General features: G+C 43.1%; 1 protein-coding gene across 1 annotated transcript in view; it reads right to left on the bottom strand.

The window, feature by feature from the left end:
* Positions 1–9,160: 9,160 nt before the first annotated feature.
* MRPL1 (mitochondrial ribosomal protein L1) overlaps positions 9,161–15,539 on the bottom strand; it is a 41,690-nt gene continuing 35,311 nt past the window's right edge. The window contains exons 8-9 of the mRNA XM_040324211.1: positions 13,425–13,506; positions 9,161–9,481 (exon numbers count right to left, since the gene is read on the bottom strand). Coding sequence (XP_040180145.1) covers positions 9,375–9,481; positions 13,425–13,506 — 189 coding nt within the window. The 3' untranslated portion in view covers positions 9,161–9,374. The remainder of the gene's footprint in view (positions 9,482–13,424; positions 13,507–15,539) is intronic.

Raw genomic sequence — 15,539 nt, 5'->3', positions numbered from 1 at the left:
GAAAGAGGGGGTTAAAGAAGGAAGATTACTATGAAAGGTGAAGGGGAGCAAGGAGGGGATGAAAAAGACGTATGGTCAGAGAGATAAAATAGCAGAGTCGCTCGCCCAGGGCCAGAATCAGATAAAACCCAGGAATTCACCCGGATTGCGAAACATCGCGTAAATAGGCAAAATTTTGCCATGGCCTCCAGGTGTCCCGAAAGGTCTCCTCCCGATTGTATAATGTCACTGTAAGAACCTCCATGACCCCAAGTTCATTAATTTTGGAGTACCAAAGAGACTTTAAGGACAATGTCACAGATCTACATTGCAGAGGAATACAGGCCTTAGCAGCATTCAGCAGCTGGGTCGTGAGGGAGGTCTTATATTTTTTGATGGGCGAAATGTATTCTTTGCATTATTAAGGAACATGCTCCAGTGATCCTACTTAAAATCACTTAGACCCCTTTCACACTGAAGCGTTTTTACAGCATTTTAGCGTTAAAAATAGCGCTATTAAAACGCTCATAAAACGCTCTCTGTGCATTTCAATGGACCCTTTCACACTGAGTCCTGCAAGCAGCATCTTTGGAGCAGCTTTTGGGGGCTGAAAAAAACACCCCCTCTCCATTGAAATAAATTGAAAGCACTGTAAAAATGCCTTACCCTTTCACACTGAGGCGTTGCACTGGCGGGGCGTTGAGAAAAGTCCTGCAAGCAGCATCTTTGGAGCTGCTTTTGGGCGCTAAAAAAAAAACGCTCCAAAAACGCCCCTCTCCATTGAAATGAATTGAAAGCGCTGTAAAAACGCCTTACCCTTTCACACTGAGGCACTGCAAAAACGCCCTAAAACGTTAGGGTCTTAGCGGTGCTTTACCAGCACATTGGGATTGCAGATGAGGCTTCGCTCGAATAACGCCCCAGTGCGAAAGGGGCCTTACGTTTATTCTTCCTGCTATTTAAAAATAATGTCTAACTAAAAAGCATCATCTGCTTGGCAGGATATACCCGGTACAGTATACAAATCTTTTGCTTTAAACCTCATTCGTAGCTTACCAGCAACCCTGTTTTACGAGACAGATAAGGACATTTCAGGTGGGCAGCAATGTCTTACGATTTCTGCTATAAATGAAAATTGCGCCAAGAGTCAAAGCCACTTCTAAACTTCAGTGCCTAACCTAACTTTGAAACATAATATATACAGTACAGACCAAAAGTTTGGACCCACCTTCTCATTCAAAGAGTTTTCTTTATGTTCATGACTATGAAAATTGTAGATTCACACTGAAGGCATCAAAACTATGAATTAACACATGTGGAATTATACATAACAAAAAAAGTGTGAAACAACTGAAAATTGGGGCGAGGTCCATTTCTTTAACCACTTAATACCCGGACCAAAATGCAGCTAAAGGACCTTGCCCCTTTTTGCGATTCAGCACTGCGTTGCTTTAACTGACAATTGCGCGGTCGTGCGACATGGCTCCCAAACAAAATTGTCATCCTTTTTTTCCCACAAATAGAGCTTTCTTTTGGTGGTATTTGATCACCTCTGCGGTTTTTATTTTTTGCGCTATAAACAAAAATAGAGCGACAATTTTGAAAAAAAAAATAAAAATTCGTGACTGCGACTTTATGGCGGACACATCGGACAATTTTGACACATTTTTGGGACCATTGTTTTTTTCACAGCAAAAAATGCATTTAAAATGCATTGTTTATTGTGCAAATGACAATTGCAGTTTGGGAGTTAACCACAGGGGGTGCTGATTGGGTTGTGTGACCTGAAGTGTGTTTGCAACTGTAGGGGGGTGTGGCTGTAGGTGTGACGTCATCGATTGTGTCCCCCTATAAAAGGGATGACACGATCGATGCTGCCGCCACAGTGAAGAACGGGGAAGCCGTGTTTACACACGGCTCTCCCCGTTCTTCAGCTCCGGGGACCGATCGCGGGACTCCAGTGGCGATCGGGTCCGCGAGTCCCGCGCGTCCACGGCTGGGTACTAGTACAAGACGTACCTGTACGTACATGTGCCCAGCTGTGCCATTCTGCCGACGTATATGTGCAGGAGGCGGTCCTTAAGTGGTTAAGAACTCTCCTCAAGAGGGCAACGCCAGATTTTTAGGTACTGAAAAGTCTTTTGTGCTTAGTCCCACTCTTTGTATAAAAGTTTGTCTAGATAGGACACACAAGGAAACACCTTAGCAGTGCGGGTTGCCTTACGGAACCCAAAAGGGACCGGCGCTTTTGTTGCTTCTACAGACCCCTCTATTTTTAGGGTATCTCGCACTGCGGTGATAAGGTCACTTACCAGAGCCCTCACGCGTGCTGACCTGGGTCCGGAGTCCTCCTCACTGTCTGGCCGATCTAGGTCTGCATTGTCAGATACCTCAGAGCCAGGGTCCCGAGCCGTAGCTGGGCCTAGCTCTGTATCGGAGTTGTCCCCAAAAGATGGAGGGGGCGCTTTCTAGCCCCAGGTTTCCCATGCGCTGCTTCCACCTTGGCAACAAAGGCATCTAGGATTGTCGACATAGCGTCCACCGATACATCGGGTGCAGGGGCATCAATTGCCAGCTCAGGTGTCTCAGGGGAAAAAAAACATCTGTTTCTGACGCCATGCTGCCCACACACCTGACACAGGGGCTCCCAAGCAAGGTACAGTAACCCACCCTCCTAGCTGCAGCAGAGACGAGGGGTTCCCCCCCAGAGGGCTCACCACCCAGGAACCAGTAGTATGGTGCAGTTTTTTTGACTGAGCTGCTTCTTGTCCGCTGAACACTAGCAGATAGCGAGTCTGTCGGTCTCTGCCATTTTAGCGATAGCTGCTACTTAATAGGGTTGCTGCTTTTGTCAGCTCTTTAGTTTGAGCAGTCAGCAGCGTGTGTCTGTGTCGTTTAAATAATAAAGATGGCCGCTGCTCTGACACTAGAGGCCAACAGCGCTGAAGCCACAAAAGCATGGCCGCCAGTGTTATGCATAGATACATAGTGATGCTACAAGAAAATGGCCACCGAACGGCAGCTAGAGGCCCGACTTTGTGAATTACGGAGTCAAAAGGCTGCAAGCAATGCCACTGCTATAGCGCCGTATTGGGGCATACTGCGATGGCTGCTAGATGCAGTACAGCCCTACAAACCATGGGCGCCGAGCGTGGATGTAACATTGCTGGGATCCTATGAAAAATGGCTGCTAGAGGCAAAATACAGTGCGGCCACAAGAACATGGCCACCAGTGCAAGTGTAAAACCCCAGGAAGTAAACCTGCAGAAATCACCAAAAGTATGGCCGCCGAGCGTCAATAGAGGCCAATACAATGCGGCCACAAGAACATGGCTGCCAGTGCAAGGACAAACAATACAGCATGGATCACAGGGAAAATGGTCACCGAAAGCATGGAGCAGGACACAGGTAAGCAATCTCTCTTGGCACTTATACACCAGGGTTTGAAAAATTTGCTTGGAATCTAGGAACCAGCTAAAAAAGTGAGGAGCCAGAAAATGTGCCCGTCCCGACGAGTTTGCGCACAGAAGCGAACACATACGTGAGTAACGCCCGCATATGTAAACGGTATTCAAACCACACGTGAGGTATCGTTAGAGCGAGAGCAATAATTCTAGCTCTAGACCTCCTCTGTAACTCAAAACATGCAACCTGTAGATTTTTTTTAAAAGATTTTAAAGGATAAATGTTTGTCGGCATTCCACGAGCAGACACAATTTTGAAGCGTGACATGTTGGGTATCAATTTACTCGGCGTAACATTATCTTTCACAATATAAAAAAAAATTGGGATAACTTTACTGTTGTCTAATTTTTTTATTAAAAAGTGTATTTTCTTCCCAAAAAAGTGCGCTTGTAAGACCACTGCGCAAATACGGTGTGACAAAGTATTGCAACGATCACCATTTTATTCTCTAGGGTGTTAGAATAAAAAATATATATAATGTTTGGGGGTTCCAATTAGAGGGAAGGAGATGGCAGTGAAAAATGACACATAATTGCTGCAATGCCAATGTAATGTAATGCCAACGGCCACCACCAGATGGCGCCAGCTCACAGAAGCTTCTGAAGAGCTTGGGACTTCACAAGGCCGCGGCCTCAATTGCCGGCGATCACGCGGCGGGAGAGCACGGAGACACAGGATCATGTGCGCTCCCACGCCTCGCGATCGTGGCGGCCAGTAATTACTGACGTCACAATTTGTCGCCAATGCGACCTGGCGCCCGGATATTGTCGACCCCTGTTATACACCGATTTAGTGATCGCACATTGTTCCCCCCAGGGGAACCCCTGCCCCAACAGCTAGCTCAGAGAGACTAGGGAGGGGAGAAGGGAAGCTTAGAGCCCTTTACTCACCTCTCCAGGGATGCCCAGCTGTCTTCCTGCCGAAGCAAGGTGGTAACTACTTACCCTTCCTGTGGGTTTATGCTGGAAGCATCCTAGACAGACCATCTCCCGCATGGTAACGGAGGTGACTGTCAGCCCGGCTGCTGCGACTCGGCCCTCTAGACTGGTCATATGCATGCCCTGGAGCATATAGCTCACCGGCCACCCGTAGAGCATGTCGTGGACGACCCAGTGCGTAGCTATGGTCGGCACACGCTCGATGGCCGAAACTGGGGGGGTGGGGGGGGACTACAAGGATCTGGGATCCAGCCCGTCACCCAGTCGGCAGTTGAAAGAAGATCACAGGAGCGATAAAAAAATAAAAAAAACGTTAAAAAAAAAATTGGGGTTTTTTTTTTTTTTTGCTTAACTAAAAGCCTCCAGGCCTATGGGTCCCAAAGGGATCCATGTCTTCTCCTTAGCTAGGCAGAAAAAAAAAAAAAAAAAAAAAACTTATCTGCAAGATGCAGATAGAGGGGTTATACCCAGAGGGCCTGGGCAGGGCTGTAGGGTGTGTACAATAAGTTTCTGCCTAGTCACTCCTAAAGAAAGGCTAATACCCACTATGTCAAGATTCAGGCTGGGTTCACACTTGTCCTACATTGGGAGCCTCATGTAGCATGACGTGTGAAAATCAATGTTTCCCTATGAGAGCCGTCTTAACTGGTCCTACACAAGTCGGTCCGACTTTGAAAATGCTCCCTGTACTACTTTTGGTCCCACATTGATCCTACTTCAGGCCCATTGAATATCATTGAAGTCGGACCAAAGTAGTATCCTGTTCATGAAAGTAGGATGGATGTAGGACCAATGTAGGATAAATGTAGGACCGATGTAGCAGAGCAAAGTAGGATGAAAGTAGTGTGAACCCAGCCTAAGGCTGTGTGCGTCCATGAACGAAAGAGAAATTTTAATTAAGGGGTGCACGAGTTTAGTCAGGCCTAGGACAGCACAAAACCTAAATATACCACTGCGTATACAGTTATCACTGAGGATACATAATTAGGCATTCAATCCAAGGATAGTCACAAGTCAGACAACCTCCTGTCATACATATCAAGGCCTTGTGCACACCAGGCATTTCCCTGTCGCTTTTAGCAGCATCCCCCTCCTGTTTACGGTTACAAAATAGAATGTGGCCTAGTGCACCCAGTGATGTGCATTTATCTCCATACAACTCCTCCCCTTCTGTTTAGTGTTAGTTAAGACCTGGCTAGACCCTTCCAGTTTCTTCCATGTTCCGTGTTATTTCTTCACACAGACAGGGCTTTGGAAAGTCATGGTCTTTGAACACTTTAAAAGACTGGAAAAAACATCCCCATTACTGCAATTATCTGAAGTCTGATTATGTTGGACCCAATTTCTATGTTTTACTGAAGAGTCAAGCTGCCCGTGGATGGTGCCAAGTCAGCAGGTGACCATACTGTCTGGACAGACTGACTTTTAAAGTGGATGTAAACCCTCACATATACCCAGTGAAGTGAAAAGCCTCAGATGATACACAGCTCACTACATAAGCTTTTTATACCTGCTGTTCGAGCCACAGCCCCACCATTCAGACCTCCATATCTGAATGGACACATGGAGCTGCCAAGGGGGCACAGAGCATGCAAGTATGACATGTTTATTTTAACCACTTGCTTACTGGGCACGTATACCCCCTTCCTGCCCAGGCAAAATGTCAGCTTTCAGCACTGCGTCGCTTTAAATCAAAATTGCGCCTCCCAAACAAGATGGACGTCTTTTTCCCCACAAAGCTTTCTTTTGGTGGTATTTGATCACCTCTGCGGTTTATTTTTGTTTTTTGATAAAAACACAATATTTTTTACTTTTTGCTATAAATATCCCATAAAAAAAAAAATATATATATTTTCTCAGTTTAGGCTGAGATGCTTGCTACATTTTTTTTTTTTACCAAAAAAGCAATAAGCGTATAGTGATTGGTTTGCGCAAAAGTTTTATTTGGCTACAAAATTGAGGATAGAATTGACATTTTTATTATTTTTTTTTTTTTACTAGTAATACGGCGATCTGCGAATTTTGTCAGGACTGCGATATTATGGCGGACACTTGACACATTTTTGGGACCACATTAATACAGCGAACAGTACTATAAAAAAAACAAACACACTACACTGATTACTGTTTAAGTGTGACTGGCAGGGAAGGGGTTAACACTAGGGGGCGAGGAAGGGGCTAAATGTATCCTCGGAATGATTCTTACTGTGGGGGGAGGGGACTGATGCCGTGTCCCTATGTACAAGGGACACAGCATCAGACTCCTCTCCCTGACAGGACGAGGAGCTCTGTTTACACACAAAGCTCCACGTCCCTGCTCTGTCACTGCCGATCGCGGGTACCTGGTGGACATCACATCCGCCGGGCATGCGCTCGTGCCCCCAGTGGCTGGAGGCCGTATATAGATGGCCTGCCGGCAATTAAGAGCCACATTGTGGCCGTAAAACCCGTCGGGCGGGAAGTGGTTAAAACAAAAAACAAGACTGCTTAGGGACCAGCCGCCGCAGTTATACTGTGGCAGGTAGGCTCTCCTGGGCGAATCACTGTAACTGTATGTCTGCCGCTTTAAGAGCTCTAGGGGGCGTACACACGCCCATGAAGCAATGCTGGAGCTGATACGTGTAGCCAGCGGCCGCCAGCCACCCACGATTGCTCCTGAACGACAGAACAGAGACCCGTCAATGTAAATAGACAGATCGCCAGTCTGTCAGAGTAAAGACAGATCTGCTGTTCCTACTGATTGAGAATAGCAATCGTCTCCTCCTCTGGGTAGTCCCCCCCCCCCCATTTATACAGTAATCAGTGGCTATTTTTAGCTCTGATCGCTGTATGAATGTCAATGGTATAAAAAAAAAAAAAGTTAAATCTGTCTGCCGCAATACCGCTAAAAATCACTGATCACTGCCATAGTGTAAAAAAAAAAAAAAATTTATACCAAAATTATGTAGAATACATTTTGGCCTAAACTGAGGAGTTACATTTTTTGGGATAAGATACCAAAACGTAAAAAAATAAATTCAAAAAATTGTCGGCTTTGTTTATAGCGCAAACATTATCGAAGTAAGAAAAAAGTTATGAAATTTTTTTCCTGGTGGTCAATTTGTGTGAATGTTTGTGGTGTATGTATTCAGTAAATACGGTTAATTGCATAGTAATGCTTCCATGAGTATCAGTCAGAAAATTATTCAAGTGGCATTTTTTTTAATACGAAAGCACAGTTTTTTTTTTGTAGGGGCACTCTTAAAGTGGATGTAAACCCCCCATACACCCAGTGAAGTGAACAGCCTCAGATGATACAGACATTAACCAAATCTCCCTACATGGGTTTTATATGTACTGTACATCTTCTGTGTTCATATTTATATACCGTTTAGAAAGTTGAGATTTGTTAGATTTTTCCCTTCCTGGTTAACAGAGTGATGTCTGGTCATACAGCCACGATAGCCAACATTGCTGATTGCCTATGATGAGGGGGTGTGTGCCTTTCTTCCAGAGGCTGAGGTGTTTTGTAATAGGAGCTGCTCTCTGCTAATCTATTTTAGCAACATCCTTTGACAAAAGATTCTGGCTGCTTTTGTCTAAAAAGTAAAAAAATATTCAGGTTCAGGATAACAGAGGAACCATTCAGAAGAGAGCTATAAGACTTAGCACATTATAAAGAGATAACAAAATACTGCAGATATATGTGCCCAGCTCAAATTTTATGAATCAGGTTTACATCCACTTTAAGTTTATTTTAGCAAGTTTCCCTTCAAAGGAAGCAACTTATAAAATGCTAGCAGTGAGAAGGAAAATCCAGTGAGCTACAAAATAGGTAATGGTAACCCCACATCCTTAAAATCATATTAAACAGAAGGCAGCAGAAAATAACCTGGCTGTAGTAATTGGATATCAGTAGTAGTGTGTGAGTAGCGAGTCCCATAACCAAAATACCATGATTTTGATTACATGATCTCTAGTGAAGAAGAGGTTCGAAGTTTAGGCAAAGGCATTTCGACAGATCATGTGATCAAATGTTTTATGACCAACCTTGAGAAATATAGCTGAAGCTGTAGTTCTTGCATTCAAAAGAAATAGTTTTAAATTTTTTGCAACGATAGTTGGGCATAGTGGCATGGGATTTTAATTTGACTTTTAGTCCACTTTAATTACACAGTCCAGATTCTCTGCTACAGCTTTTTAAAGCGGTGGTTCCCCTAAAAATAAACTTTTAACATTGCTTTTCCCAAATTAATTACGATTAGAATCGGCTGGTTTTATTAAAAAAAAAAAAAAAAAGTCCGTACATACCGTTTGCTATATTCATTCCCACCGCCACTTCCGGGTACGATGCTGGCGGTGGGCGTTCCTAATTGATGGACAGGCATCCGACCGACGCATACATCGCATCACGAGATGCCGAAAGAAGCCGAACGTCGGTGCGCATGCGCCGTATAGAGCCGCACCGACGTTCGGCTTCTTTCGGCATCTTGTGACGCAATGTATGCGTCGGTTGGATGCCTGTCCATCAATTAGGAACGCCCACCGCCAGCATCGTACCCGGAAGTGGCGGTGGGAACGAATATAGCAAACGGTATGTACGGACTTATTTTTTTTAATAAAACCAGCCGATTCTAATCGTAATTAATGTGGGAAAAGCAATGTTAAAAGTTTATTTTTAGGGGAACCACCGCTTTAACTGTTCTTGGCCAAATTGTGCTACTAGTAAGGTTGAAAAACTATTAAAACCAAAGATTTCCAAATAACATAATCACATGAATAAAGCATTAGACTGCTGATATTTAATAAATCAGTTAATTTTATTACAAAAACAAACGAAAAAACATTAATATCCACATGAATGTCATGTGTCCACCTGCAGAAATGTTACTCTGATCCCTTTGGAGCCAAAGCAAATAGGAGGTGTAAATGGTGTCTGTAATAGGTTGATGCATGCCGTGACCCCTTCACATCATTGGTAACACAGGACAGACCATCTTTACAAAGCATCCTTCAGTTTTCTTCGCTCTTAGCTGGTTCTTGTGGCAAGAAATTCTTTAACTCTATGAACAGCGATTCACTCGTGTCACTAGACAGAATAGCAGTCACCACAAAAGGACCTGGAAAAGCAAGCAGATTTGGTGGCTAAATTACTTTTGGGATAATGTAGCCACAAGTCTATAGCATGCCAGCTATATAGCAGAAAGAGAATAATGCTTCAAGTATTAAAAACCAATATGCCCCCAAAATCAATGCTCTGCACATAAGTATGATGCAGCACTCCTGGAAAGTGAGCAATTGTTATGCCTTGTTTGTTTTTTTACTTACCTTTGTAAATGCGTAATCTAACTACACCACCAAAACAGCCTTTAGTTATCCGTTTTATATCTGAACGAACAAGTCAGCTAAAGCCTCTTGCACATCATACACCAACACTGCGGCTGTATATAATGGAGCTGGTCTCCCTAGGCCTGCTCTGTGGCAGTCTGCATGGCGGTGGAGATGTCCTTTGGAGTAACTATGTTGCCGATACAATGCACATATTTAATTACATACTGGTAGGTTTGATGGGTATATTTGTCCAGTTTAGTCATCTTGCTGGACCTGTTCAGATTTGGAGTTGTCAGATGGTTCCCACATGTCTGATTACTGGGTTTTTGCTAGAGTTGGTGGCTTGAGGTTATTTTATCTGTGACCCTAATAAAAATAAAGAAATTGCGACTCCCTCCATGTGCATATCCCTAAATAGGCAAGTGCTTTTGCGGTCATACATTGGGCATTTCTGATGTACATGACAATGTTGTAGCAACTATTTTTATGCATGTCCCTTACCTTGTATAGATCTTAGGCAACAATCATTTACCTTGGAGCCCTCCTGGACAACTTCCACTCCCACCTTGCTTTATATTTCTGTGATGTTACAAGTGTGAATACACCCCCTTTTCCCCTTGTTCTTTACCATCATATATGGAAATGTTTTGCCATGAATTACTACGGTGGGAGTGGCTGAGAGATGATCTCATATCTACCCAAAAAAATACCCAATTTAGGGTTTTAGTCCTAATTTGGTATATCATTTCCTTACATATATCTTTTCTCTTTGAAATGGTGTTTTACACATTATCTGGTTCCCGCACTCGCCCAGGAGACTGCCTTCACAGGCCTTGTGACGCCGGCCATTTGGGAGAGTCCCTTTTTGCTCCTAAAACTACATCTCCATGGGCCTCAACTAGACTGCTTAGGGGGTGGGGGTTTTTGCCTAGGGGTCAATTGGGATACATAAATACATATATACACACACACACACACACACACACACACACACACACACACACACTTGGTCACGGAGATATGACGTCTCACTATGCTGGTTAGTGACCCGTTGCATCTCCATTATTCGATTATCACAATTTACATGTGTGTTAATTTTATACGTTTTTCTTGTAGATCATTCTCTGACAATTATACTCCAAAGGAAGCGGGTCACCATGAAACATGTAGACTTTGCAACTGGAGAATTGTTTGTTGAAAATATTGCGGAACTTGTTTGACCTTTTTCCAGATTGAGTCAGAGAATTGGATGCTTCCAATGAGTAGCATCCAGTGTTTAGTATACACTGTTTTAACCAAATGTTTTCTATATAAATTTATATTATTCCAATATTCTTTGTGCAAGTCTATACTGTACCATGCAAGCCCATCTTGCCTCCATATGCTTCAATTTTTCGGCTTAGTTCTAGGATGAAGGTACTTTATTATTCCATCAAGTAGCATTTTATATTTTTTGTTTATAGCTCAAAAAAAAGAAAACCCAGGTGGTGACTACCACCAAAAGAGCTCTGTGTGAAAAGATATAAATAAAATGTCAATTATGTACAGTGTTGCATGACTGCACAATTGTCAGTTAAAATGGCACAGTGCCGAATAGCAAAAAATGGCCTGGTCATGAACAGGGTCAAATATTCTGGGAGGTCAATCGGTTAATGAGCATCTATGCTGACCAAACATTGGTTCCATTTTGGGGACCTCATCCTTTTTACCATTGTTCACAGGATCTGATCACAACCTAGAAAAGTGCAAGAATTCTTGTAAAATCCCAACAAGCATGAAGTTCGACCACCCACACTGCATTGCGCTAAAATAGGCTTGCCCTTGGATGGGTATCCAGCAACCGCATGAATTTGAGTATACAGCGAGAGAAAAAAAAAAAAAAAAAAAAAAAAAAAAGTATTTGGTACGTTTGCCCACTGACAAAGAAATAATTTTAATGGGAAATTTTATTTTAACAGCGAGAGACAGAACAAAATAATCCAGAAAAACGAAAAAAGTTAAATTGATTTGCATTTTAATGGGTGAAATAAGTATTTGACCCCCCATCAGCAGCAAGATTTATGGCTCCCAGGTGTCTTCTATACAGGTAACGAGTGCTCCTAATCTCAGCTTGTTGTTACCTGTATAAAAAGACACCTGTCCACAGAAGCAAATCAGATTCCAATCTCTCCACCATGACCAAAAGAGTTGGCCAAGGATGTCAGGGACAAGACTGTAGACCTACACAAGGCTGGAATGGGCTAAAAGACCATCGCCAAGCAGCTTGGTGGGAGGGTGACAACAGTTTGTGCAATTATTCGCAAATGGAAACAAAAACTGACAATCGTCCTTGGTCTGGGGCGCCATGCAAGATCTCATGATCATTGAAACTCCACTAGGTGAGAACAGTGAGGAATCAGACCAAAACTCAATAGGAGAATCTTGTCAATGATTTCAAGGCAGCTGGGACCATAGTCACCAAGATAAAACACTATCCAGTGAAGGAGTGAAATCCTGCAGCGCCCGCAAGGTCCCCCTGCTCATTAAAACACATGTACAGGTCTGTCTGAAGTTTGCCAATGAACATCTGAATGATTCAGAGAGGAACTGGGTGAGAGTGTTGTGGTCAGAGGAGACCAAAATCGAGCACTTTGGCATCCACTCAACTCGCTGCGTTTGGAGGAATGCTGCCTATTACCCCAAGAACACCATTAAACATTGAGATGGAAATATTATGCTTTGGGGGCGTTTTTCTGCTAAGGGGACAGAACATTACAGCATCAAAGGGACGATGGACAGAGCCATTTACCATCAAATCTTGGGTGAGAACCTCCTTCCCCGAGCCAGGGCATTGAAAATGGGTCGATATGGGTATTCCTGCATGACAATGACCCAAAAACACATGGCCGAGGCAACAAAGGAGTGGCACAAAAAGAACCACATTAGGGTCCTGGAGTGGCCTAGCCAGTCTCCAAACCTTAATCCCATAGACAATGTGGAGGGAGCTGAAGGTTTCGAGTTACCAAACGTCAGCTTCAAATCCTTAAATCACTTGAAGAGGATCTAGAAAGAGTGGGACAAAATCCATCCTAAAAAAATATGTGCACACCTGTTGGCCAACTACAAGAAACGTCTGAGCTCCGATTGCCAACAAGGGTTTTTATCAATTGCCAAGTCATATTGCAATGCATTTTTCTGGTTTGTCATTTTGGTCGCTCACTTTTAAAATAAACCTACCATTAAAATTATAGAGTGATCATTTCTTTGCCAGTGGACAAAATGTACAAAATCAGCAGGGGATCAAATACTTTCTCCCCCCCCTCACTGTATTCTTACACTTTTGCCATAATTTTCAAATGCGTACAATTAAAAACGACTCCTAGAAAGATCTTTCCTTTACGTCTCCTCTTCTCTCTGCACATCAAATAGACACCATATAAGGGCTTCAGAAGGATCCCTATAATGTAGTGAACCATTTCTATGTGCTAGTACAAAGTGCCCGACTAGTTTCAGAAAAAAAAAATCCTGTTGTGATGTTGGATTTCCTCCTCCCCATTTTAAATGGCAAGACTGCCACAAAACATGGCATATTTTTTGAACTGTACATTTGAGTATGGATGTAAATGGTCTTTAAAATGCTCCATACTTTCTTGGTGAGATATAAAGAACAAAAAAAAAAAAAAAAAAAAACCAACCCTGTTCGCTTTGTATAATATTTTGAACACAATAATATGGGGACTTCATTTTACTCACCAAGGTCCACAGGCTTGTGCCGAGAAACATCCTTTATAAGGGTATGCATGTTAGCCATTATGTGTTCGACAGGCATATCCAACTGAAAGACAAAGGTGGAAATGCATTGGTCTACAACTGCAGCCTGAAGCCATATTCTCAAGAACTGTAGTAGTTCAGATTCATAATCAAATTGTTACAGGTAAGCCATTATTTTTATTGCAATTATTTTATGTTAACTTTAAACAGTTCATAGTCATAACTTAAAGCGGTAATAAACACAACCTTAACTACTTTGTACCTAAGGGTTAACAAATCTTAAAGCCAAAGTCCAATTTTGCAACTTTGACATGCGTTAGCAAAACCATACATATCACAATTACTTTGCACAGCCAGGAGGCTTATACCTTGTGTTAACCACCAAATGGAAACCCCATTTTTTCCTGAAAAATGGCAAGGTTATCCAAAATAGTAAATTTAACTGTATATTTGTTACTACCATAAGCTACAACCAAAAGTACAAAATACATTCTCCTGCTACTGGCAATTGCAGCCATACCACATGTGTACGTTAGTTGTTGGTACCCGTAGTACAGCCCAGAAACAGAGCGCATTTTACTTTATTATCCTGCCTAAACAACGCTTAGACTAAATGGGAAAAAAAAAAAAAAAAAAAAAAAAAAAATCGACCCTGACCTAGATCAAACCTTGATCTAGATTTTTTTCTTCTATCTCTGCAAGGACAGAGAAATATACAATGCATCCGTCTCGTCCATTCAGAGAAAGAAAACACGGCGCGCCTCACAGTGACTGATCACCGATAGCCAGAGACTGGCAGTGATCAGAAGCCCCAGAATTGGACGTTCCCTGTCCCAAACGTTAGAAGAGGGGCCAGGCTCTTCGACGAATACCCAGTCTCTGTGCTAGGAGCAAAGGGAGATAAGCAAAAATGTGTCCCCACACAGCCCAGATCTCCGCTGACATCCGACACTCCATAGGATTGCATGGATCGGCCATTCAGGTCCACCGATAGAACTGACAGGCATACCTGAACTGTCAAGACCATGTAAAAGGGGCCCAAGACTCTTTATTTTACCTAGTTATCCTGCCAGTAACACTTCCTGTCTTTGCTTTACGATTTCATCCAGACAACCCAACACATTTGAACAGCAGCATGATCAGTCTGGATGGTAGAGTTAGACTAGCAGATTTAGATTTGGGAACACGGTAGATGTTCCACTCATTTTTGGGTGGATCTCACTCCTGCAGTCGCTTCCCAATCTGCTGCCTCTAGTGACAGCAAGCTAGGGATAGGTGAACAGGAGAACTAAAACTACTTAGTGAACTACCTAATCGATACCCTGGCTAATGTGGTGGATAAGAAAGGTCTCATCTCTTCCATATATAGGATGCCGTTGAACAAATCTCTGGCTACCATTTGAATCTCCGGTAGGATAAGCTGGGCAAAAATAAAATTGGGGAAAATCGACGAGTTGGGGCAGAAGATACAGGATCTAATCGTCTCCCTCTCACCCACACAGGGGTTATTCCACCCATTTGTAATCCATAGATAGTATTGAACACCCATACAGCCCCATCGCCGAAACCGCAGGGAGCTTTCCGATTGCCTGCGTAGCCATGGCACTTCAGCAGATCCATTACATCTGCTCTGGCGTTGCCCCAAGCTGGTTCATTACCTGTACCTAATCACTGGGCATTTCTGGTAAATTGTATAAGTTATTCACCGATGTGTGTATTGGGATTTTTGGATGAAGAAGTTTTTCCATTTAATGATGCGAATCCCTCTTTCCAGGGTGCTATTTTTTGGCACGCAATCGTATAGCATCTAAATAGCTGTCCCCCCTTCCCCCTACGTTTGAGGAGAAAAGATCATAGGTCAGTTACACACTGCTTAAAGAACGTCATATCAAAGAGGTACTTTTAGCAGACCCCTGGTATTGGGTGTCTCTGCAGACTTTTCAATGTTAAAAAGGTATAGTTGATACATGCATCCCCTGATAAGTATGGCCACTTGATGTATCCCTGATGGTACAGGATTATAGGTACAGACAGACTTAAGGTGGGCACAATGGCGTTCCCCCCCCGATGTGTTAGTAGCTATGACGTTTATTATAT

The sequence above is a fragment of the Rana temporaria genome, chromosome 1, assembly GCF_905171775.1.
Source record: "Rana temporaria chromosome 1, aRanTem1.1, whole genome shotgun sequence".
NCBI lineage: Eukaryota > Metazoa > Chordata > Amphibia > Anura > Ranidae > Rana > Rana temporaria.
Note: the sequence above shows the minus strand (reverse complement) of the source record. Positions and strands in the feature narration are given on the sequence as shown.